The sequence below is a fragment of the Limulus polyphemus genome, unplaced genomic scaffold (assembly GCF_000517525.1).
Source record: "Limulus polyphemus unplaced genomic scaffold, Limulus_polyphemus-2.1.2 Scaffold6547, whole genome shotgun sequence".
Lineage (NCBI taxonomy): Eukaryota > Metazoa > Arthropoda > Merostomata > Xiphosura > Limulidae > Limulus > Limulus polyphemus.
The window spans coordinates 13,764-38,549 of record NW_013672157.1 but is presented as its reverse complement, the minus strand read 5'-3'; the positions used below and the strand labels follow the sequence as shown (position 1 = coordinate 38,549).

At 32.5% G+C, this 24,786-nt stretch overlaps 1 protein-coding gene across 1 annotated transcript in view; it reads right to left on the bottom strand.

Moving 5' to 3' along the window:
* Nucleotides 1–320: 320 nt before the first annotated feature.
* Nucleotides 321–24,786, bottom strand: part of LOC106473840 — a 30,775-nt gene continuing 6,309 nt past the window's right edge. The window contains exons 2-7 of the mRNA XM_013934517.2: nt 11,682–11,780; nt 5,539–5,697; nt 4,973–5,106; nt 3,987–4,125; nt 2,378–2,513; nt 321–808 (exon numbers count right to left, since the gene is read on the bottom strand). Of these exons, the coding sequence (XP_013789971.1) occupies nt 717–808; nt 2,378–2,513; nt 3,987–4,125; nt 4,973–5,106; nt 5,539–5,697; nt 11,682–11,780 (759 nt within the window). The 3' untranslated portion in view covers nt 321–716. The remainder of the gene's footprint in view (nt 809–2,377; nt 2,514–3,986; nt 4,126–4,972; nt 5,107–5,538; nt 5,698–11,681; nt 11,781–24,786) is intronic.

The window sequence follows — 24,786 nt, the reverse complement described above, 5'->3', positions numbered from 1 at the left end:
CTAGACCGCAGGAATAACTTTATTACTTTGATAATGAAGCATGACAGTTGGATATACAGGTCTTGCAACAAAATCATGAGCTTATACACCAACATGCCAAGTCTAACTTACCTACCCAAAAATAATATATATATCTAACATAAAGTATTTCCTTCTGTGAGTAAAACTTTTTTTTTTGTTTTACAAACTAGTACCAGGAAAATGTAGCTACTACTAGTTTATCTTTTAGAACTTGAATAAACACATTTTATCAACAGTATTTTATAAACTTATTAATTGGTATAATTAATAAAAAAATTCAAAATTCTAACAAAAATAAAATTTAAACAATAAACAAAAGGGTATACAATATATATATATATATATATAATATAAAAAACACCTCATGATATTATCTGAAGATCTTCACACTTCTAAAATACAGTAACATTACAGCAAATTTAAAAAACTTTCTCAATTCATTAACTTATCCATTTATTTAAAATATAGGTATTTAACTTTTCCCATTCAGACAGACAAAACCACCAAAAATATCGGTATTTATCATAACAGGCTACTTCACTTTTAATCTATGCTTACTAAAAACATCAGAAATAGCTAAATATTTCACTACTTACTGGTACTAGTACAAGTTACAAAGAACAAGAAGAATCAAGTGTAGCACAGATACAAGAATATTTATCCCAACATTTACAAAATATGCTTTCTTTCCTTCATTATTGAAAATACCCTCCTCCACCAATTGCCAAGTTTTCTGATTTTTCACCAGGTAGGTACTCCAACTTCCACAGGGTGACAGGGAATAATACTATAACAGTACAGTGTATGTATTATATAAGAATATGTCATATCATACTAGTTTAAATAAGTGTCAAAGGTAAAAACACAATATGAGAATTCATCACAGTTAAGTTTTAATAAAGCAATTTTTTATGTAATGTATATTTAATCTGTGAAGAATATATTAAATATTATTTTAACCAGTATCACATACAGACTTTTCAGGTGATGGTAGACAGGCTACATTTGGCCTACAAGGGACACCCCAAGTAGCCTGCCAACAGTCAACAAAAAATTATAAGAAAATAAAAATAAACATGGAGAAAAAACCTAGTAACATAGTAAATCAATTTGTGAATAAAGTTAATATTTTCCTATGCTGAAAATATATTTCCGATAGATACTTACCTCCTCTCACAATTACAGCTATTTTCAATTTGACTGTCCTCTAGTGCACAAAATTTCGCTCACCATTAGCCTTGAATTCTCACCTAATTCCATGTGTATACCATGTGGTACATCTACGTTTAAGCATGCCAATTAACATGCAACAACACTCCACCAGTAGGAATGCAACACACCCCTCCTATCACAGCTGACTCCCTCTGTAGCCTAGATTTTTATGATTTATCTACCTTAATACACAATACATTAGTAGTTAAGTTGCTCAAAGAGACTTAGTTAATCCTGTTACATATTAACAACATCTTTGTCAGGATCTTTAAATTTGGTACAACCAGTAAGTTATTATTGATTAGGTTGATTTTATTTATGATTTAACTAAAACTGTATGTTCAATTAATAAATAACTTTCAAAGACTAACTCCACACATGACATATAACCTAAAGTTGATAAAGCATGATTCTATTTGGGATAATTAAATGTGATATAGCTTCACTTTAAAACTGATAATAAATTTAAACACATGATTTTTAATGATTCTCATTCAGGTTTTTACTGAAGTGAGTATGTCACAGCACTCAACTACACTTTGTTGTAGCTGACAGGTCTTCTCTCACTACCAGAGCTCATCAAACCAGCTAGGTTATATAACCCAATTCCACAGTATTGAGTGCCTTTATATATTCTTCTCCTGTTGTGGCATATTTAAGAGTATGTGTTTAGAAGTATTATTAGTCTTATTGTGACCTTAGAATAACATGTAAATGACTTTCTCTAGGCTGTTTGATCTTTTCCATCTAGGCTTTCTTAAGCCTATGCACAAAGTGTTTGAATACAATACTATCTGCAATACACATTTGCCGATTTTTGTTTCATAGGTTGCTTTTAGTTTATTTAACTTGGCACTACCATGTTAATTTTATGACTTGTCAAGAGTTCATTGTAAATACCATACAGACATACACTTCAAGCATTATGTAAGCTGCATTTAAATAGACATGGAATATTGAATTTTCTCTCTACACTTGCAAATACCACGAATATGGGTATGTACTTTTTAACATTCAGGGCTTTAACAAAAAAAACTAAAAAAAAATTGTCATACTTGTTGAACTTATTGATCTGAATTAAACATTGGGCCATAAAATTATTAATTACTATCAATTTCATCAACTGCTAAGTAGACAAACTTACAAACATCTCCTTCTTCAAGAACATCTTCTAGATTTTCACATAAATTGTTACATGGTTTTTTAGGTTTCAGCCTAATGTGGTGGTAGCCTCGCACCTGAGCTAGCCACATTACTGTAGTACTGGTAGGTGGTTGAATCTGCATAACAAGAAATAATTTTGTAAGTTATTTTCTTATGTTGTCCTTTCAGACTAACAACACTACTTGTAATTAGAAAATAAAATCTACAAAGGAGTCAATTGACTGTGAAAATTTTAATTTTGAATTTTGTTTATGCTTTTCACTATAGGGTGGTGATTATACAGCTACAGTGATGCTATATATTCTGGAGATCACCAAGATATTTTCCTTTGACTGACTAACTTTGTTCGAGAAGTTAGGTCTTGGTTTAGGGTGCAACTTTGAACTGTACTATCGTTTACCTTATGACACTGGCATCAGGGATTAAAATAGCCATCAGTTATTAAACAATGACTAATGGTGACCTGAAAATGGCTAGCAATGGTTGTATCACATAGGACATCATTTTAGATGACATTATTCCTTGAGGAATATCAACAAATGTTTTCTATTGCATGAAAGACATATAAACACATTGCTACAAAAATAAAAGTATTTACATGTATCTCGGATATATCTTTGTCTTCTTTGATCTAAGTTTAATAGAAAAGTCACATTCTCATGACTTGTGCCTCATGTAGACAACCAACATTTTCAATACTATTGTATAATTTTACACACCTACCTGTAAATCATTTTATTCATTATTTCTCTTTGCATGATCAGAGAAACTCATCATAGGATTTGAAAGAAAATTAATTTTATTTTGGAATGAATGTAGAATACATATTTTTAATGTAGAAAAATAAGAAAGCAATATTTCTCATTTTGAATTTATGGCTGTTATAAAATGATTTTTGACAAGATGAATGAATATTGTTGATTAATATTATGAATGTGGATTACAACTATTCATTTTGAAAATTATTTTGAAATATGACTGGATAGTTAATTAACAAGATTTCCGGATATTCCGATATGCTAAAAGAGATTGTTCTACATGTCAAAAACCTGATACCAAATATTCCTGTGTTACTTGTCATTTTACTGTTTGCAATATCTGTTCGGTTTCAGTGAACTCTGTATATAAGATGTAAAGTGAAGAACAATGTCAGATTGGGGCATGCCCTATCATGCAAGGAGAAATCATAGCAAAATATTTGGCAATAATAAGGAAGTCAAGGTTAAAGACATTATATTTCCATAATCAAATTTGTAGCAGATGATTTTTACTGATGTTTGGCATTCAAGATGAAACGATCGCCACTTGCAGCTTTAGAGAAACTTTTGTTGTCAAGAAGAAGCAACATGAATAACAGCCAGGCATACATAACTTGTATATTTTTTTGGTTTATTGTTACAAAACGGTTGCTTTTTATTAGCTTGATATTAGTTTAGAGCACTAGAATTTCATGCAAGAAAAGTGACAGACTGTGTCTACCTTTGTGTTGGACATCTTATATTGGGCTTTGAAATATTTATTTTAAGCCCTGGTAACATTAGATGAAAAGTGAGACTTAATCTGAATGTTACAACAGTAATATTTCTTACCTTCTTGTAAAGCCGTCCTTTGTAGTTAAATGACATCATAATCCAATTTGATTGTATCATCTCTAACATAGGAGGTATAAAGTAGGGTCTTCGGTAAAATTTCCGGAGAAACTTTTCTGTAGCCTTTTCACAATTTTCCCTGTATTTAATCAAAAAATATTTTCCTTCCATAACAAAAATGTCATTAGATCATATCAAAATTTCATTATATATAAATGAAAAACTAACAACTAAAATGATATTGTAGTCAAAAGTAAGACAGTGAAATAGAAACACAAAACAATGTTTAATAGCAATAAATTAAAATTATTAACATTTGTTTGTTTGTAGTTAAGCACAAAGCTACACAACAGGCTATCTATGCTCTGCCCACCATGAGAATCCAAGCCCAGTTTCTAGCATTGTACATCTGCAGACATACCGCTGTGTGTGCCACTAGGGTGCAATTATTAACATACCACAAATAACAGGAAAAACTGTTACAATATTAATAATGGTTGGAGACGGCTTGAATGGGTAATGAAGAAAAACTTTAATATAAGTCCAACACAACAGCAAATGTACAACGTTTCGACAAGGTTTTGTCACCTGATGATGACAATACCTTGTCAAAATGTTGTACATTTGCTGTTGTGTTAAACTTATATTAAATTTTTCTTCATTACCCATTCAAGCCATCTCCAACCATTATCAGTCTCAAAGTGGGTTCCTCGTCATCGAATTTGTTACAATATTATTTCTATCTTGTTGAGATATTCTTTCCTTTCACAAATGGGACTAGACTGCTAAATAACTACAAACTCTAATTCTTTCTTTTTAATACTCAATTTCACTGTATTTAGTGTAGTGCTTTTATTGAATGGAAATAGTGTTCTTCCAAAATTAGACTTGGAGTAGTTATTGTATGTTTTCCTTTATTATGTTAAATCACTGTAGTTTACAAAGTTTTTATAAAACTATATATATATCTAATAGTGCTGACTTACCAATGAACATACCACCGGTCCATGTGAGGGTTCTGTTTTAATTTTTGTAGAAATTTCTGTGGTGTATGAAATCGCAAGTTAGTTTGGAACATGCAGACTCCTACGCTATTTATTCGAGGGTCATCAAGATAGCCCTGGAAATAGGAGAAGAATAGAATGAGTTTGAAATTCACACACATACATGAAATGGTAATATTTATAAAATACCTTATTTATCATGCACATAATTATTCCTTACAGCAAATTTTGTAATAAAAGAAGATACATAAACAAAAACAATTTATTTAAAAAAGTCTTTAAGTTTGATTATTTTTCAGCTTTCTTGCTCATGTTTTTGTTAAATAGCTAATTAAAAACATCATGCTAGGCTACCTACTAAGTATGAAAAGTTATTAAATATTTAAAATTAGCAAATTCCTACATACCTAACTTCTCTTAAGGTTGTTTACTATTAAATTAAACTTTGGTGTTGGCTTCTTAAAATCAAGTTTGATTATTCTAGACAAGCTATTATTCAACATGTATAACTATAGTCATAGATAACTAATACCTAAAGTATTACTAACCTCACTCAAATTAGCAAGACTAAACGTTTCCTCCATGATTGGCCAGTTGTTGGTGCCTTCCATTACAATTAAAGGTATGTCATTCTTTAAAAGGTGTTCAGCCACTTCATCAGGTGATGTTTGATTGAATCTTTCAATTTCTGTAATATCTTCACACACCTGCAAAAAAACTTGCAAGTTTTAATCAGAATGAAAACTGCTATAACTGAATGAACATTTATTTTAGCTCAAAGTTACAAAATGGGCTATATGCACTGTGTCTGCTAATAATAGTCCTCATGCTTATCGCTGAACCACTGGGGAGGTACACATGTAAATACAGAATTTCATAAGTTCATCAGTTGCTGTTGCCATAAAGAGCTTATTCACAGTAGACACACTTAAGCAATTATAGGGTATTAAAATTTCCCACTGCAAGAGATGAGAAGATTTTTTCAGTTTCTCATTGGCAATTTTTAATAGCAGAGCCTTGTTTTCTTTGCCTTAATGGAAATTCTAGTTGTTGGTAATTATATGGATGTATTAATGGCTTTATAATATAGTTAAGTGAAACAGTTTTAAATACATTATTTGTGTAATTTATATGCACAAAATATATTGTTATAATAAGTAACTTGTATTTATTGTTTTTGGATGTTGATAACTATAATCAAATAAATGCATTTAAAAGTAACATATTTGATTAACCCTTCATTATGGCAAACTATTAATGAAAAAAATCTAAATAAAAACATAATACAAGTATATCATGTGCTATTTTTAAAAAAATGTACTAGGAGTCATTGTGCTAATATTTTGTGATGCTAGCTAATGTTAATGAAAATACCGTAAAGGTTGTTGATTAAAAAAATGTAATCAAATTAACCTCAGATTTTAAATTTATCCTTTTACCTGAATATTGACACAATGTAATGACCCAAAGTACCACACTCAATACTGGAATAACACAGATTGCTATTGCATCTTTAAATGTAGTGAAGGTTAGGGTACCATAACTGAACGTGGCTCCAGGGCATATATGATTGAATGGTACTACATGAAATGTCTGAAATTTAGAAGAGAACCCAAAGAAGATTGTTTTCTTGCTACTGAAAGTGCTCCAATTTTCTCAATTAAAATGTTGACAAAAATTGAAAAGTAATGGTTATTGGTGAAGTTTTAATATAATGTAAATTTGTTTATGTATTATTTGTATGTAATAATTATTTTAAATGAATGTTTCCAAGAACCAAATGATAGTTATGAAATAAATTTTAACAGAATAGTTATTAAATGTCTATACTTTATAATAATTAGTCATAATTATGAGTGACAGGCAAACCACAGAAAGCTTTTATAGCCAATCTATCTTAGATTATCAGTTCAACATCCTTGCTGTTATCAATGTTTCTTAACCTTATCCTAAGAACACCTGACTAAATTGGGCCCTTTTATGGAATTAATAAGCACCACTACAGAACTGTGACATGTAAAGCTTCATATATCATGCCTATCACATTTAGCCAATGTAGTTATTACTATCAAAGGCATTTAATAACATCACATGTGCATATGTGACCTCTGTTACTACTGGACAAGTTCTAACTGTTTTAATTCACTAGTGTAGTTAAGGTGAACTTGCCGAGGTTAATCTGTACAACATTCGGACATGAAAGGGGGCTTAAAACCAGAGGTGACCAGTCTTTAAAGAAAGGTAATTTAAGAAATGTTAGAATAGGATTTGAGGAAAATTAGAGATAACAGACATATGTTGGAGCATGTAAAGTTAGGATAACGGAAGTTATCTATATCCAACATATGGCAACTATAATAATTATGTGATATTATCTATACCAAGTCAATGACCATACCACGGTAAACAACTGATAAGGTAATATTCTTTTCTACGATATGATGTGATTGTGACAACTTTATTATTTTTTCTGTGCTGAATGAATGATGTTTGTTTCAACATTTTTTGACAAAAAGGAAATGCATTGTTTCATCCAAATCAATTTTATTTCAAGGGAACTTACCTCATCATCAGAATGACTATCATCACACTATACATACAGGATAATCAGAAATTGCATTATAATACAGAAAAGTATACTTTTCAATGGATGTATTGAAAAATAGGAATTTACATACAACTGAAATACATAATGTTACAAAGATTTTAGTAGGTCTAAAATACTAAACAGAAAAAGGTTTACATACATGCAATAAAATACATCAAATCACATATACTGTCTCACAGACTGCCAAATCAGCTCACTGCTACAAAATCTTTATAACTATTGAGCAGGTACCTTTGTACAAAAGAGTTTAATGTGCTGGATCAAAGGTATTTCATTCAGTCTTCCTATATACACAAAGTAAAGCAGATTATGGATTTGTCAATGCTAACTGTTGAGGCATGGTACTGTTAGAATTTTACAAGTACAGAAAAAAACTTTCCAAAAAAGGAAGTAAACGTAGGAATGGCTAATATCAATCCTTCAAAAACAATGCAAACAAGATAGCAGAGATGGCATTTGCATCATCTCTACATAATAGCACAGACACACAGTGTAGTAGAATATTAACAGACATAATATAAATAAGATAAATTAAACTCAATTGTGATTGAATAGTTATATATATATTGCTATATTTTAATTCTTGTCTGTTCTATTATGTAGAGATGATGCAAATGCCATCCTTACATCTTGTTTGTATTCTTTTTGAAGGATTGATATTAGCCATCCCTATACATTTACTTCATATTTTTGAAAAGTTTTTTTCTTTACTTCTTTGTTTTTTTTTGCTACAGTGTTTCAATAGACATAGGAAGGTTCCAACTGTAATATTTATTGTTTATCTATTATTGGCTGGTAATTCCTGTTTCACCCCGTACTTAAGCTTTTTTCTGTAAGAAAGCTAACTTAAAAGGATAATGATAGCATTATTTATCCTAGAATTGTTTTTTCAACTACAACTAGTTAATAATACTTATAAAAGCAGATACTCTGTTTGAAACTATGTCACCTCAGTGAAATTTGTTGACACCATTGTTTTGTTTTTTGAGTTATAATGTATATAAAAAAGAAGCAGAAGAAAGTAGAAAAGGAAATTTAAACTTTTTGCTATGAATATTTATACACATTCCCAGTCACTACATAGATATTGTTATAAAAGGAAACACTATATGGTATTGTAAAGTTCTGATCACCTATTGAGGAGATGTTTAAAATATCATTTCGATGAACAATCCAAGCCATCCCTACATTGGCAGTGCTACTGCCTGCCTGGTAAGAGAAACTGACAATACATCTTTCAAAGTTTTGTAGTATTTTGCTTTGTTTATCACATGCTCAATGTGGACTTTCACTCCACCTTGACTTCTCTATCTCTTTTAGATAGAGTTGTAACTTGCTTTGGTGAAAATGGTTTCAATAATCTTACCCGTCTGATAGCAAAGTTTTCTTTCATTTTTGGTAATCTCTTTCCTTTTTTTTTTAATTTGAACCTGAGACTTCTCATACACCTAGTTAATGCTCTACCAAATGTTTTTAACTAATTAAACTACTGCATTCTTCCCTTCTCACAAACAAGGCCCATTCCTCGAGCCTAACTTCAGGGTTGTGAGATGGCCAAAGGGTGGGTGCCAATGTGATGTATTTTTTTTTATTTCACAACATATATTCTTGCCTCAGATTTCAACCTAATACTGGTTGCATGCTAGTCAAATGCTCTACTAACTGAGCTAAAGAACTAGCCCCTAGTGCTTGCTAGTAAGGCATTTCTAACTATTCAACCTGCTACACATTGTGAAATCATGATAAGCTAAAACCCCATGCCCAGAATTATGTTTGTTCAACTGTCCACTCTCTGCTATTATGACTTGATAACTTGTATGTTCACCCCATTAGTCAGACTATATATCAATACTTGTACCAATAAAAATTTTCACTGTGCTGGGTCCCTTGTAATGTGAATGTGTTAATTATTATTATCTTCTTAAATTCATCATTCCAAAATGACGCAGACAACCCTATGAAATCTTTTTCTAGCCACATGACAAGTTGTTTTAAGTATTCATGCATTACATCTATCAAACAATGGAACTGGCAAGAGACAGATGAAAGGCTTATTCCAAATCCCTCATTATATTAATAATAGTTTTACTAACACCATCAACATCTCATTCTTAGCTGTCAATTTATAACCTTAACTTGGCATAAGAGGGGCAAGATAATTATAAAAGTACTGAAATGTGCCATATGCGAAACTAGTGTAGACACGAATTCTCTTATAATTTGCTTTAATAAAATCATGCCATAAAATTCTATCTGAGATTTTATGGTTTTGTTCATATAGGAAAAGACAATATATATAAAGGCCAACAACATGCAGCTTTTCCTGAATTTGTGTAAGTGCATTATTAGCATTAGAAACATGCATGGCTAAGAAATGGTTCTCTTCTTCTATTTGCTCAAAGACAGATAACAAATGATTTTGGTTCTACTCAGAAGGAATTTTATGGAACCAAATCTAATACTTTTAGAATATATTGTGTGCTTCTCTCACATAGGTATTCCACAATAGGCCTAGTTTAACAAGCGACACCAGATGCGAGAGTTTAGCATAGTGACAAATTCTTATTGCATGGTGCTGACTACATTCTTTTATCAAACCTTTTGTGCCATAACAGCTTCTGGTTATTAAGTACATCTTCACTGTTTTTGTATCCCATGTTAATGTGTGCTGCACAATCAGGGACTTTGAGGATCATGTGAAGGCTTACCTTATTTAAAAAGAAATAAATAAACTGACTGCTTTTATCAAAGATATTGATAAGTTTTTTTCTTAGGATATAATACATGAATGAATACGAAGAGACACCTATATCAAAAGAAATTAACATGATTTTGTAAGTTTAAAAACTTGCAAATAAATATGAAAAACTATCAATACACATAATTCAGTGACTTCTATACATAAAAGAAAATTTTCAATTTAATATCTACAATTTGCATGATTTATAATATTTTTAAGGTTATGAGTGAAAAAAGGGATTCTATATCAATCTTTACTTTTACAGGTATAAATATCGAAAACTGTGGTAATTTCCTTTTTTTTATGATTCTTTGACTACAAGTATAGCATTAGTGTTGATTATAATAAACAATGGAAATATTCTCTTAAATGGTATAGACTCAAGCATATATATACAAATATATATATATATAATTACATGCTTATTTGTAATATCTTGTCATTCAAATTACCTATATACCTTCAATAAAATGCACAGAGCATACTCTTATCATATTCTGTAGGTGTTCAAGGCTTCCCAGTGTTTTTATCCAAATGTGTGAGGGTAGTAAACTAATGTTATCTTCTTACTGAATCTATAATTTTGAAAGGTATTCTGATGAATTTCAAATGCCTTTCCCTCTTAGAATTGTTGGTACAATTGAATACAGAACACAAAACCCTCTTTTTTGTGAATTTTAAACAATTATATATATATGAAAAGTACAGAATTATCTTTCAACTAGGCACAGTAAGCCACAATGCTGGATTGTTTGCACATTGTACTTTTGACATTAGACTTTTGCACATGTACTTCAAGAGTGTTGGGTGAACATGCTTAGAATATCCTCAAACATAAGTACAAGGAAAGGATCTCTCAATAATATTCATTTTTGAGTCCAGAAAATAATAATAATAATAAATTTGTTGTTGGATGCCAGCATTTCCACAGTATTTATACAACTATATCTCTCCAAATTTAATACACCATTCAATGAATTGATGAAAAATGAGTGCTCTTATAAACCGAGCTAAAACAATGGCATGCAGCATAAGCCTAATGAAGAAATTGAATATTTTAAGAATTTTTCCTTCTAATTTCCATCTTCTTAAACTTACCTTTGTAATGGTCAGTGATCTCAAGAGGAAACATGAACCAGTAAAGAAGCATTTCACAATATTTACACCAATGCTTAAAATGAATATAATTTTCCTTGCAGCCTTTAGCCACTGCCAATAAGGCAATTTTTAGCTACACAAACTGATTAACACAACAGTATGATATTAAAATATTCAATTGTTCTTTAAAGATAATTAATGATGTTCTATTAATAAAAAAAAGTCACACACACAAAAATAGTTACCTGACAGTCACTTTCTGTAAGCTTGTTTTTAGAAAAGAAAGGGTTATAAATGAAACAGGAGGAGTAATACATTTCTGTCCAATCCCAAAATGGTAGAACCTGTAACAAGATAACTTTTATGTCAGGTCAGATTCTAAAATACAAAAAAAGTGAAAATCCAAATCTTTTATTTTTAAAACAATAAAAAAAAAGAATTACATTAAAATCACTTTACATATATAAAAAATAGTGAGGCATGAAAATTTGAAAAAACGTTGTTAGTGATTTACATTTTTTAAATAAGCTTTTTAAAACCAATGAGTTTTTTTAACTGCCTGTATACATAAACGAATGGGTAAATCCTGTAAGTTGACATCCCTGCACCTAACAGTGAATATTTAGGTGGTGTTAGGTTCATTTAACTTGTTATACATCTTCAATGAAGGAGACAGATATCATTTATTGTACTTGGCATTTAGGATTATGTTAAAATTATAAGATGACAATTTAATTAAACTAAATTGGGAATACAGACATCAGTAAAACTCACTGGTTCCAGATAAATACAGTTTCACATGGAGACTATGATATGTTTGTATGAAATATACACGTATAATATAATCACAATCTTAAATAATGAGGTAGTAGTAGCTTACAACAGTAAATTATGAGCTGAAACTTGCAACTTTGTATATATGAATTACTAGTATATGGTATTAATTTTTTGTATGTCTAAATTATTTACTAACTCAGAAAATTAATTTGTTATCAACAGGCAAAATTATACTTGACGTACTGTTACTTGGAACAGTGTTCATTAATTATTTTTATATTTTTAATAAAATTGAATTAATTAAACAATCATTATTGTGAATTATCTGGAACAGAAATGAAACAGTCAAAGAAATTTCGAGATTAAGCTAGACTGTTTTAAAACCAGTTCATACTATAAATACTAGAGCAGGAAGAATGCTCATTGTTTTTAACTCAAAAAAGATAAGTTAATTTGAAAATATATTACGTATTTTTATGTAAAGCTGGATAATAGTTACTTTGAATTAATGCTATTTGAGTTTGAAAATATAAACTGATGTTTTACTTCATATCTTACCATGGAGAGCCAGATAACATTTTCATTTAAATTATTTTACATGTAGCAAGCACAAGTACATACCATGGATACCCGAATTTGCAGCAGTGTGTTTACATTGATAAGAGAACACAAACATTCTCAAACAACAATCACAAAGTTTGGAAAGCTACTCTTCATACAGTTCTATTTAGAAATTAATCCATCAAAAATTATATTGAAGCAAAAAACTATACACACTCATCTTCACTGAAAGTGTATTTGTTGTTTCCAAATGACTCAAACTTTAAGTTTTTTTTGTTCTACATGAGTGAATGATGTTATAATATTAAACATGTTTTTCATCTTTACACCATTTTCATTCTGGTTGTCATAATAGTAAAAAAAGGTAAAATGCTTATTGTAAAGTTATTAAGAAAATTTTAAGAATCAAAGAGTTTTTGTTAAGCATAGTAATGAATATCTAAATTACCATATGCACCCATCTCTAAGTTTTATTATGTAAATATTTTAGTGGTATATATATATATATACTGAAAGTCCCTTAGTAAACTAGATGGTTCCTGAATGATTAAAGAAAAAAACAAATTTCAAGTAAGTACAAGTTTTAATGAAAGAAATGTACAGGATAACAAAAACTGTGTGTTTACGGAAAAACATTCCTTATGTGTAAAACTTAACTTTCGTGGTATCCATATAAATCTGATCAAGGAAAGATGTTATGATATAAATATAACTAAAAAGCTATAAATATAATTCTGTCCTGCTCTTTCTTTTGCCCTCTCAACGTCCAACACATTGTTCTGATCTCAGCCCAATAGTAAATAAATTCAGCCAAATGGACCAGTAATCCTTGTTGCTATGGGAACAGCCAAGAATGCTCTGGTGTGATAAGAGGATTTAGAGTGACAAGAGTGTTCCTAAGTGTTTGAGGATTAGAATTAGGTTTCTGATGTGCTTACTCTTCAAATATCTAATGGCATGATGATTAACTGCCACTTGATCAATAAGAAGCAATCTTATACCAACACTGGTGTGTTACTCAAATCCACATTGGTGCGAAAAAAAACAAAAAAAACTCTCTGTACTATTCCTGATAAGTATAACGTATCTAAAACCCTACATCATGTTCAGCTGCTAATCCATATCATACTGTTACTGAATTTGTATAACATTCACAATCTTTCGAATTTTTTAAATGCAAAGGAAGCAATTGATTCCCTAACCTTCACCGGTGGGCAAAATTTTGATGCCTACATGAAAAGCACCTGATTGACATCTTTTATTTGGAATTTTATTCATCGGGCGTGTCTCGTTCTTTTTATTTACAGCCATTTCGTGATCTAGTTATATTTGTTTATGATCATAATATTTGTCTATATAACGGTTACCGCACTTAGATCTGTGTCTTGTTCGAAGTAATGAAAAATAATTAATTTAACGGGTCAAATACACTTATTGTTGTAGTTTCAGCTGGCAGTAAAAGTATATTTTGATATGCGTTTTTACAGAGATAAAAGTTAATATTATATGTTAATAAAGGTATCAAAACGAGGCTCTTGCAGTCGCCCTATTACGGTTGTCTTCGAAACTAGACCAAAAATGCCTGGATGAAAATAACCACCCAATCCACTTGCCACGAGAAAACAGATAATTATATTTAATCTATTTTACAATATCTTTTGAAATTGTGACGGTGAATGTTTAATGTACGTTCATGACTTTTATGTATGGGTCCAAAATATTTGAGTGTATAATGCCCCTTCCCCTACCCCAACCAGTATATGAATATTAAAATAATATGTTTAATATAGCCCAAGTGAGTTACTCAACTTCCTCTTTCGGTAGTGCACATAGTACGTTTATTCACTTTTGGTTTTTACATGTTTTCCTGCTAGAAAAATAACTTACAAATATTGTGAGAAAGACAACTAATTTTGTTGTTGGCGAATCGGATGATAGCTAGGGGTTGACATACCTTTTGCACACCTTATTCTCTGAACACACGGGCTGCTTGTTGAACGTGGAGCCGTTTGCAAGTTTTGATTTAATATTTATGTTGTGTTATCATGCTATCATATACAAGGCCAGACTTGCGTTTGTCTCCCCACCCCACCCCGAAAATTAAAAAACACAATTATTTCTTCATTCATTCAGCATATGCATATGAATTTACAAGTTTAATATTTACTTCACAATTTCACACTACTTATTACATTTAATTTTCTATCGTCATAAAAGTCGCCAGGCTTATCTCTAGATACCTACCCTGTAGCTCAATATTGAAAAACATCGCTACCATGGCGGCTTCTCGGATATTGGACACAGTAATTCTCTCTCTCACTCAGGTCATCAAAAAGACTGACGCAGTCTTGTCGACATCCCCCGAGCTCTGACACGGTGTGATCGGGGCCAACCTGTTGCTACCTGGTGGTAATACCGGTAACAGTTATCAAATAGACTGACACAGTCTTGCAAAAATCCCATGAGACAGCGTGTTCCGGGTCAACCAAAATTGACTATTATGGAGTATATGTAGCTGTAAGTCTGCAGTATGGCTTAAACTAACATTACAAATATTAAACCTGTGGGAGATTACTTATTCTCTTGACTGCAATGACAAAACTTTGAAGGAGAGTCCATCGTGCCTTGATTTTGACTTTGCCCCTCCCCCTCTGGAAATATTTCTGCGGACGCCCATGGTTACCACATATACATATCCACGAGACATACTTGCCCTATTGTTTGTGTATCATTTGGTATTGTGTTTTGTTTTATTGTACAATAAATATATGTGCTTCAATTGTGCGTTTGTAACTTGTCTTTTTGTACAACGAACTAGTTTAAAATTCGAATAGAAGTATTCTGTAGTCTTCATTTAGGTGACCCTAACTGACTACTCTGAGGTACGTTCATGAGCCAGAAAATACAACAAAGTAAAGGAGAAGTTGAAATATTGATACTGTGACCAGAATATTGTAATGCAGATTTTTTGTGGTATTTCTGAGAGGGCAACACTCTCATTGATATTCCATTGAGTATCATTGAGAAACTGAGTGGAATGGTCTTCATAAAATCCCTAAATATATGCTAAACAAAATCAGAATCATGTCTCCGATCGATGCCACTCATAGAAAAGAAGGTAGAAGTGCCAGTGGTAGATAAGCTTCACCAACACGAGTTGTTTAGCTAGCAAGCACTCATCGAAGAAATTGGGAATCAGTGGGCTAGCAAGTAGCCTTTCCGTGAAGTGAGGCATCTAGCTCAGCTGAGATCCAGACAAAATGCGCTACTGGCAGACGAGGTCCATCAACAAATGCTGTAGGTGAGACGGTGAAGCCTCGTGTAAGAAACAGACAACTGTTGGAGTAGGAACCTTCTCCACGAAAGTAGCCATCCAGTCCTGAATAGAGGAGCGAGGTGCCGTTGATGGAAGAACTTTCACAAATAAAACCTAGTAATTTAATATGCAAATTCATTAAGCTTAAAAAATACAAGCATTCTAAATAACAGTTTAATCCATAAAATTCTGTAAACAATGAAGCAGTAGTATATCGTGCCATATTATTAAAATAATTATACTTTGTTAGGTATGTTCTCCTTAAGAGAAAAAAAAATCGAAACTTGGACTAATTACAACGTCGGATTTATATTTAGTCTTAATAATTTTCTTCTTATTTACTTTTTATCAAATTACTCTTATAATTTTAACTAAAAATATTCGATGAGGATGGTTACTAATGTTTATAGTGTGGCCATTCAATTCCTTATATTGAGGTTTTGCGGACCTAAACATTATATCGATGGTTCACATACTTTTAGTAGACAAAATTCCAGCACTTTTCGAGGCCTTTTAAAGCTTATTCATAACTACATTGAACAATTCATGCATACCTATCAGTTCCTTTTTGTCAGTCTGTTATTAAGTTAATAAAAGTGGAATTGAATGTAGTTCAATTCCGAAGTTTTAAATTGTTATTTTTCGAGTATGTCTTTTGAAAAAACTTCGTTTTATCCTTTGTTAAGAGCATTTAGATTAAAAAAAGCTTTGTTTCCAGTAATATGCAACTAAACATTAAGATAAGTAGGGTATTTTTTAAAAGTTTTTTACTTTGTAGGTAAGCATTGTGATATTTTTTCATTTAATGATTTTAACCTGTCCGTTTTTTATAATCCAGTATTCGCTTTATTACCTGTAGTCTTAAGGATTCCATTTCATGTACATGTGAAGTAGCCACAGCTCTCCAAACATCTAGCTACATGGATAACTTTTCCTTGTATATAGCTATATTTCAGCACTTAATTACCTGTTGCAGATATATTTACATATCCTGTTATGATGCTTTGTGCAATTCCTCTAATTGGTGTAAAATTCTCATCATTTAACTCACCCATCATGCTTTGGTGTTGTAGAACTGGAAGGACCTCTTCAAGTTTTTGTATGTGACTGTTGTAAATAATTTATTATCAGTAATGTGGCAAGAAATTGAAATAAAGACAAACCATGTGCACTGGTTGACTCTGCCTTCAACACTTATAATTACATGTGGGAGGAATACTATATTCAGAACTCTAATATTATATTTTAATATCCAGCCCACGCTTTATCTAATACACCTTTCCACTCTGTACTGACAACAATTACGCTGCTAATTCAAATATGCAAGTTCACTGTATGGTGTAGTAAACAGTGAGTCCCTATAAAAGATGGAGGATACAGAGTGTTTGAAATTATCCATGAACAAAACATTTTATTTATCGCATAAACACTTTAACGAAATTCAGTATTAGGTTAAGATACAGCCATACACTTCATAGTATATCCTTCAGACAAGTTATTGATAAGTAGAAGTTTTAGAAAAAATTGTTTCACTCTATCGGTGGTAGAAATTGATGAGTGGTGTTATTGGTCACGATTTAATTTTGAGATCATTATAACTAAGCTACAAGGAGTCAAAAGGCAATTTAAATTTTAAACACGTGTCAACATTTTATGTAAAAAAAATAAAAAATCTTAGTGTCGTAGCGGTAAAATTGGGTCGGTACCAGGACACTACTTCATACGGTCTGTGCCCCGGATGTATTTCACAGTGCCCGAAATCGATCTTTAACAAACTATATATATATATATATATTGCATTGTAACTATATTTTAATTATTTTGAGTAGTTGTTGCTTCTTAGGGCCCAAGACCCTAAGCTTTTGGTATCTAGTCGCACCCATGGTCGATCAGCAACCGGAAACAGAATATTTTTGGGTTTTATAAATTATGTATTAAAATATGAAGATACAGTACGAAGAAGTGCTAGCGTAAGCCAACATAATCGCTAATAGCAAACACAGAGTGAGCCGATTCTCCGTCTAAAGTGTATATAAAAACCAATAAAATACACAATATCAGTTTAAAACAATTTGAGGGAACTTGGAGGGAGGCGCTGAACTAACAGTTCTTACTACCTCCAAAAGTTAAAATGAATAATGTGTATTTGAGCATTTAATTTTTAATGAAAAATAGATAAATACATAATTATAGTTTTCCAACAGCTTAAACAAACAGATAAAGTAACGGTAAAAACTACCAGTAGGGAAGAAAGCAACCGTCATAGGTTTGAACCTACAAAACATTGAACAGGTTCATACATAACTCGCGAGACCTAGCCTGGAAGTGTTACTAAAAATATTCAATAAAAGTTACAATTAATAATAATTAATCTTAATTATGAATGACAGGCAAACAAAAAAAAAGCATCTATGCCCACTCTACATGAGATCATTTGTTGGGTATCCTCGCTGTTGGCAGTGTTTTCGGCCCTTATCCCAAGGAAGTCTGATAAGATTGGCCTATTTATTCAATTACTAAGCACCAAAGTATTTGCTTGTTTGTTTGAAGTTAAGCACAAAGCTACACAATGGGCTATTTGTGTTCTACCCACCACGGGTATCTAAATCCGGTTTCTAGCGTTGTAAGTCCGCAGACATTCCACTGTGCCACTAGGGGCAGCATCATAGTAGAAATTTCAACTGTAAAGTTTCATGTTCCATGCCTATTACACTTTGACAATTGAGTTATTACTGTTTAAGGAATGTAATGTTACATATTAAATCTATGTAATACTATAAATAACTAATATACGTACTCAATTAATTAAATTTAATACTGTATGTTACATAAACACATAAATAACGTCTTATTTATTACGTGGCAAGTTCAGGCAAGATGTCACTAGAATTCTGGGTAGCATCTACATAAATATTGAATACAAGACAAGGCTATTGTTACACAGTATAGATCACTTGTAAGGCATCATTTAGAGTACAATGTACAGTTTTGGGCTCCCTTCTCCAAGAAGGGCATTGAACAGTTGGAGAAAGTTCAGAAAAGAGACACTACGATGATACCTTGGATGGTGGGACTGTACTACGAGGAGAGACTAAAATATCTAAACTTGTTTTTTCTGGAGAGGAGAAGGGTCAGAGAGGATTCTATCGAGGTGTTTAAGATTATTAAGGGTATCAATAATATAGATCCATCAAACTTTTTTTGTGTTTAGCAATGAAAACAATAGGAGAAACAATCGCATATTGAAACTTTGGCAACGTAAGAGTCGTCTGGCTTTTGGATTTGGAATGAACTGACTAAGGGTGGTGGAGGCAAAAAATTTAACTGCGTTTAAGGAAAGATTTGATGAATACATGAAGAGTTATTTATACTACGTAATGATTATGTTAATTACGTGATTCATAATAAATCAACGACCACGTCGTGGAAAATAAGTGACTTAGATGGCTTATATTGATGTTGGAAAAATGATAATTTTGAAAGGTGGAATGCTAAGGTTTGTATTAGATTATGTGAAGTTAGGACAAAGAAAGTTATGTATAATCCGTAACTATTGTTGTAACGTTGGACTATTTTTTAAAGTATTTGGTAAAAATAAGTCCAGTCCACGTAATGACTTTCTTTCTTAATCTACAGGCTACTATCACTTGCGCATAGTTGTAGTTGTAAGCATAAGTACACAAATAACATTTATATTTTCAAGTTCAACAGAGGTTTACTCACTAATAATAGTATAATTATCATACCAGTAAAATTACTTGTACAATTTTATGGCTAATCGATCGAGTAACTGAATATATTCGATAACTATGAATGACCCAAATACTTCACTGAATAACTGGCACTCTATCAACTAAAAACTGACTCAATGTTCCACCGATTCTTGTATTTATAATGTAGCCTTGTCTCTTGACACTTAGCAAAGTCTCTCTACCATTAATGTTCAGGGAACGTTCTAGGTATTCTAGAAATACTTTCATAACTTACTTTATCTTAACATTGTGCGCCCTCTAGCTAACATCTAAATCAAAACATTGAAAATATAACTTACAAAATTATTATGCAATTTGTGAAATAATTGTCCATAATATCCTTATTAAAAATTGTAGAAAAGTGGCAAAATTGTTAATGGTATACATTTTAGTTAAAATTATGCTCCCCTCAAAATTAAAAAAATACTGTGTGTAATTTGTTGAAAAAAACCTCTAGTCAAAAGTTGAAATGTTAGCATTTTAGCTCGCTCTGAACGTTCTCCAAATTACAACAACTTCTATGAAATCTAATGTATTGTAATAGGTGTACCTGACAAGATGTTTATATGATCGAATCTATAACTTTAGAATTAAAATATTATTTCTGTAATCCTTGAAGGAAATGTTTGACTAACAACGTTTAAATCAAAGTAGCGTATTTCATTTTCATTAAATTAACTTGATCTGCAGGGTAGGTTCGTTTGGATTACTTGGTAAACATATTGCCAACTATCGTCTAAATAACAATAAAGAATTAATTCATTTGCTCAATAAGCGTTTTCTATAACCACTTTATCTTGTAGGCTTAATTTCAAATACAAAACTTCCTAAATGAATGTACGTCTAAGTTACTTATAAATTCAGTTGTACAATTTCATGGTTAATCGATCCTTGAATAGTAGAATAGACGAAATAACTCTCACTTCTAACACTGAATACTACTTCATTGAAATAACTCAATCCATCAATGATTGCCCGTTTTTATATATTTCGACATAGTCCAGGAAGTTTCCAGATTATCACTGTTGGATATACAAGACTGTTTAGTTTAAAATTTATTATTTAGTTTATTTGGTGATTTAACTAGAGAGAGAAGAGCGGCAATAGAAGAGAGAGGAGGAGAGACAGAGAAGAGAGGAAGAAAGACTTAAAAAAGAAAAGGAGAGAGAAGAAAATGAGAGAAAGTTAAGACTGGAAATACAGAAAGAAAGAATAAGAGCACAAATTGTGAAAGAAGAAAAGGAGAGAGAGAGAAGAGGCTGGAAATAATGAGAATAAGAGCACAAATTGAGAAAGAAGAAAGGGAGAGAGAGAAAGAAGAGGCTGGAAATAATGAGAATAAGAGCACAAATTGAGATTGCTAAGCTCACCCAACAGAAAGATGAAGGACCCAAGAATGACAATTGGGTCATAGCCAGCCAACTCAAGCTGCCCAAATTTGATGAATAGAAAGATGACATGAATGCTTTCCTGGAGAGATAAGAAAGGTTTGCCCACAGTCAAAACTCGGAAAAAAGTGACTGGGCAGTCTGTCTCAGCCCACTTCTCACAAGAAAAGGCCTACATTTACATAGAGGCATGACGTCAGAAGATGCCATGGACTATTACAAATTAAAAGTGGCATTGTTGAAACGGCATGAACTTACGGAAGAAAATGTCCTTAGGAAGTTCAGAGAAGTCAAACCTGACATTGGAGAAACTGTATTTCAGTTTGTGGCACATCCACGGTGATACTACAAAAGATGGACTGACATGGCCAAATGTGAAAATAGTTTTGAAGGACTGGCAGATCTATTAGTACATGAACAGTTCATGAGCACGTGTTCAACAGATATGTCACTGTTCCTAAAGGAGAGAGCACCAAAAGATATATACAAAATGATCAAGCTGGCAGAACAGTATATGGAAGCCCAAGGAGACAGTTTAACTGGCAAGTCCAAGAATACTCAGTTGAAGTCGAAACCAGTGGTGGCTGACCAGAAGCAGAAGTCCATCAAATGTGACAGGAGATGAACAGACAATTGGAAGAAAAGATGATATATTTGTTATAAAACAGGTCACACTGCAAAGGAGTGCAATTCCATCATCAACAAGCAACAGCAGAAATCTCAACATAAAGCAGTTGGAGCTACTTAACAAAGATATTGCTGGTAAGAGTGACTGTCATCATGGATGCTGCTGCCAAAAGAAAAGAATCAAGAAAACATATCAGATTCTCCACAAGAAAGAAGTATCATTTCCAATATTGATCAGTGTACAACTAATGGTCAGCTGAAGTTAGCAAATGGATCAACAGTGCCAGTAGTGATAGGAACATGTTACAAATATCAAGAGATGCCAACAAATCAAAACATGCCAATAGGTGAAGGCTATGTCAGGGATAAGAAAGTGAAGATCCTATGAGACACTGGGTGCAGTAATGCAGCAGTGAAAACTAGTGTATTATCTGATAACCAGATGGCAGGCAAGGTGCACCTGTGTGTGCTAATTGATGGGGCAGTGAGAAAGTTTACCATAAAAAATAAAGGTGGATACTGCATATTATGTAGGAGACCTTGAAGCCATGTGTATCAAGGCACCAATATACGACTTGGTGATTGGAAACATACCAGGTAGTAAAAAATTGGGGGAACTAGACAGAAAGAAGACTGATGAGTCATTACAAAAGCTCAAGGGAAGAAAATAAAACAAGATATCAAGCCCATGTAGGTATCAAAAGGAGGCATCCAGAATGCAGGTCTATGTGAACTGAAGAAAGTGCAGAAGGAAACCTGTCACCGCAGAAACTTTGGGAAAGTGCCCAAAAGAAAGTAGAAAGAGACTTACAAAACAGAGGACTGGAAAGGAGTATTGAACCAGACCTATCAAAGCAGTTATACTTGGGAAGCCAAACCTATCAAAGGCAATCAGAAACACTTCTATAACAAGAAGGCCAAGGTCTTAGTTCTGCTACCCACAGACAACAACACATTCACCCTGCAATGGAAAGGATCGTTTGAAGTACAGGAAGTTATCAACAGAATGTACTATAAAGTGAAAGTGATGGAATGGCCAAGGTCTACCACGCCAATCTGTTGAAAAGGTAATTCGAGATGGAAGAAGACCTTATGGGTGCAGCTATTGAGGTACAGATGGATATGGCAGGTGTGGCTGTCATAGAAGGAGAATCCGAAAGCAGTTGACTTCATTATAGATGATAAAGACCTACTAAACCTTAGACAATTGGTGGAGATGAGACATACAAGGACATCAACATCAGTGAAGAACTGACTGGCAAGAAGAAGAAAGAGGTACGATACCTACTGTGCCAGTATACAGATAGTGTAGGAAAGACGTATCTCAGGCAACACAAGACAAAGACAAGACATCCTGTCAATGTAAAGCCCTACTGGAGGAAAGTCCAATAAAGGAACTGTAAATGTTAGTGTAGACTATATGAGAAGACTTAGTATATGAACTAAGAACAGCCTTTATGTATAGAGTAAAAAATATTGTAAATATTTTTCTTAAAGGTGGGCTTATTGTTGGATATACAAGACTGTTTAGTTTAGGAGTTATGATTTATTTTATTTGGTGATTTAATATTTAATTTACTTTCCATAATAGGAGAGTTAAAAGTAAATATTTTAAAGATGATAGCTGTGACAAGTTTGGTTTCATAACTCTCTAAGAGTTGTACGTTGTGTGTGTGGTTCAATTGTTGTAGTATTGTTGATACCAAGTTAATCAAACCTTCGCTATTTTTCTCGTTACCTTAAGTGAGTATTGTTACATTATAGCATCGCTCGCGTTGTTTATAGAAAGTTCGAGGCCTCGGTTAACAAGGTGTGTGTATATGTATGTATATATATATATATATATATATATATATATATATTAGGTTGTCATAAAATTAATGTCACTTTTTAGATGAAAAACCCCAAACGACTTATATATTAAAACAAAACATTTATTAAATGAATAGTATCAATTCTCATCGATGGTGCTTTCCATCTTACAATCAGGTTGTTAATGGCTTGATTAAAGAAATCACTTGGATTTGAAGCAAAAAACATGTCGATGTACTCTTTAACACCTTCCACATTTGCATACATTTTCCCATTAAGATGGTGTTGCAGCGAACGAAAAAGATGGTAATGTGATGGTACCATATTTGGAAAATATGGTGGGTGGGGCAGAACTTCCCAACCCAACTCAATAATCTTGTGTTGCATCAAACGTGCCACATGTGGAGATGCATTGTCGTGGAGAAGAATAACACCTTTCCAATTGATGAGTGAAGGGCATTTCTGACGGAGGGCCCGATTTAAAAGTTCTAGTTGCTGACTATAGATCTCTGTATTGACAGTTCACTGTGGATTGAGGAGTTCGAAATGAATTACTCCTTTGATGTCCCACCAAATGTAAAGCATCACTTTCTGCAGATGGAGTCTAGGTTTTGGGGTTGAAAGTGTTTTTTTTTGTCTAGAACCGAACCATTGTTTTTGGCGTTTAATATTCCCATAGAGAATTCATTTTTCATCACCAGTGACAATTCTGTCCAAAAATGGTTCACACGCATTACACACCAGAAGAGACAAAGCAACGTTCACACTTGGAAACAATGATCATCGGAGAGTTCGTGAGGCACTCAAACACCTTCCTTAGATGTTTATGTATTTTATGATGAGAGACATACAATTTGAGGGCCATTTCACAAGTGTGTTGCCTTGGGTTAGACTTAACAAGCCTCTTTAGAGCATCAATATCAATTCCAATATGTCGGCTCCTGCCATCACAGTTTTTAAGGCTAAAGTCATCTGAACGAAGTTTGCTGAACCATTGTTGACACTTACGAACGTTCAAACATTTCCATAAACTTCTTTGATATTCGTTGTGGTTACATGGGTGTTGTTTCCCTTCTTGTATTCAAACAGCATTAAATGCCGAATGTGTGTCTCGTTG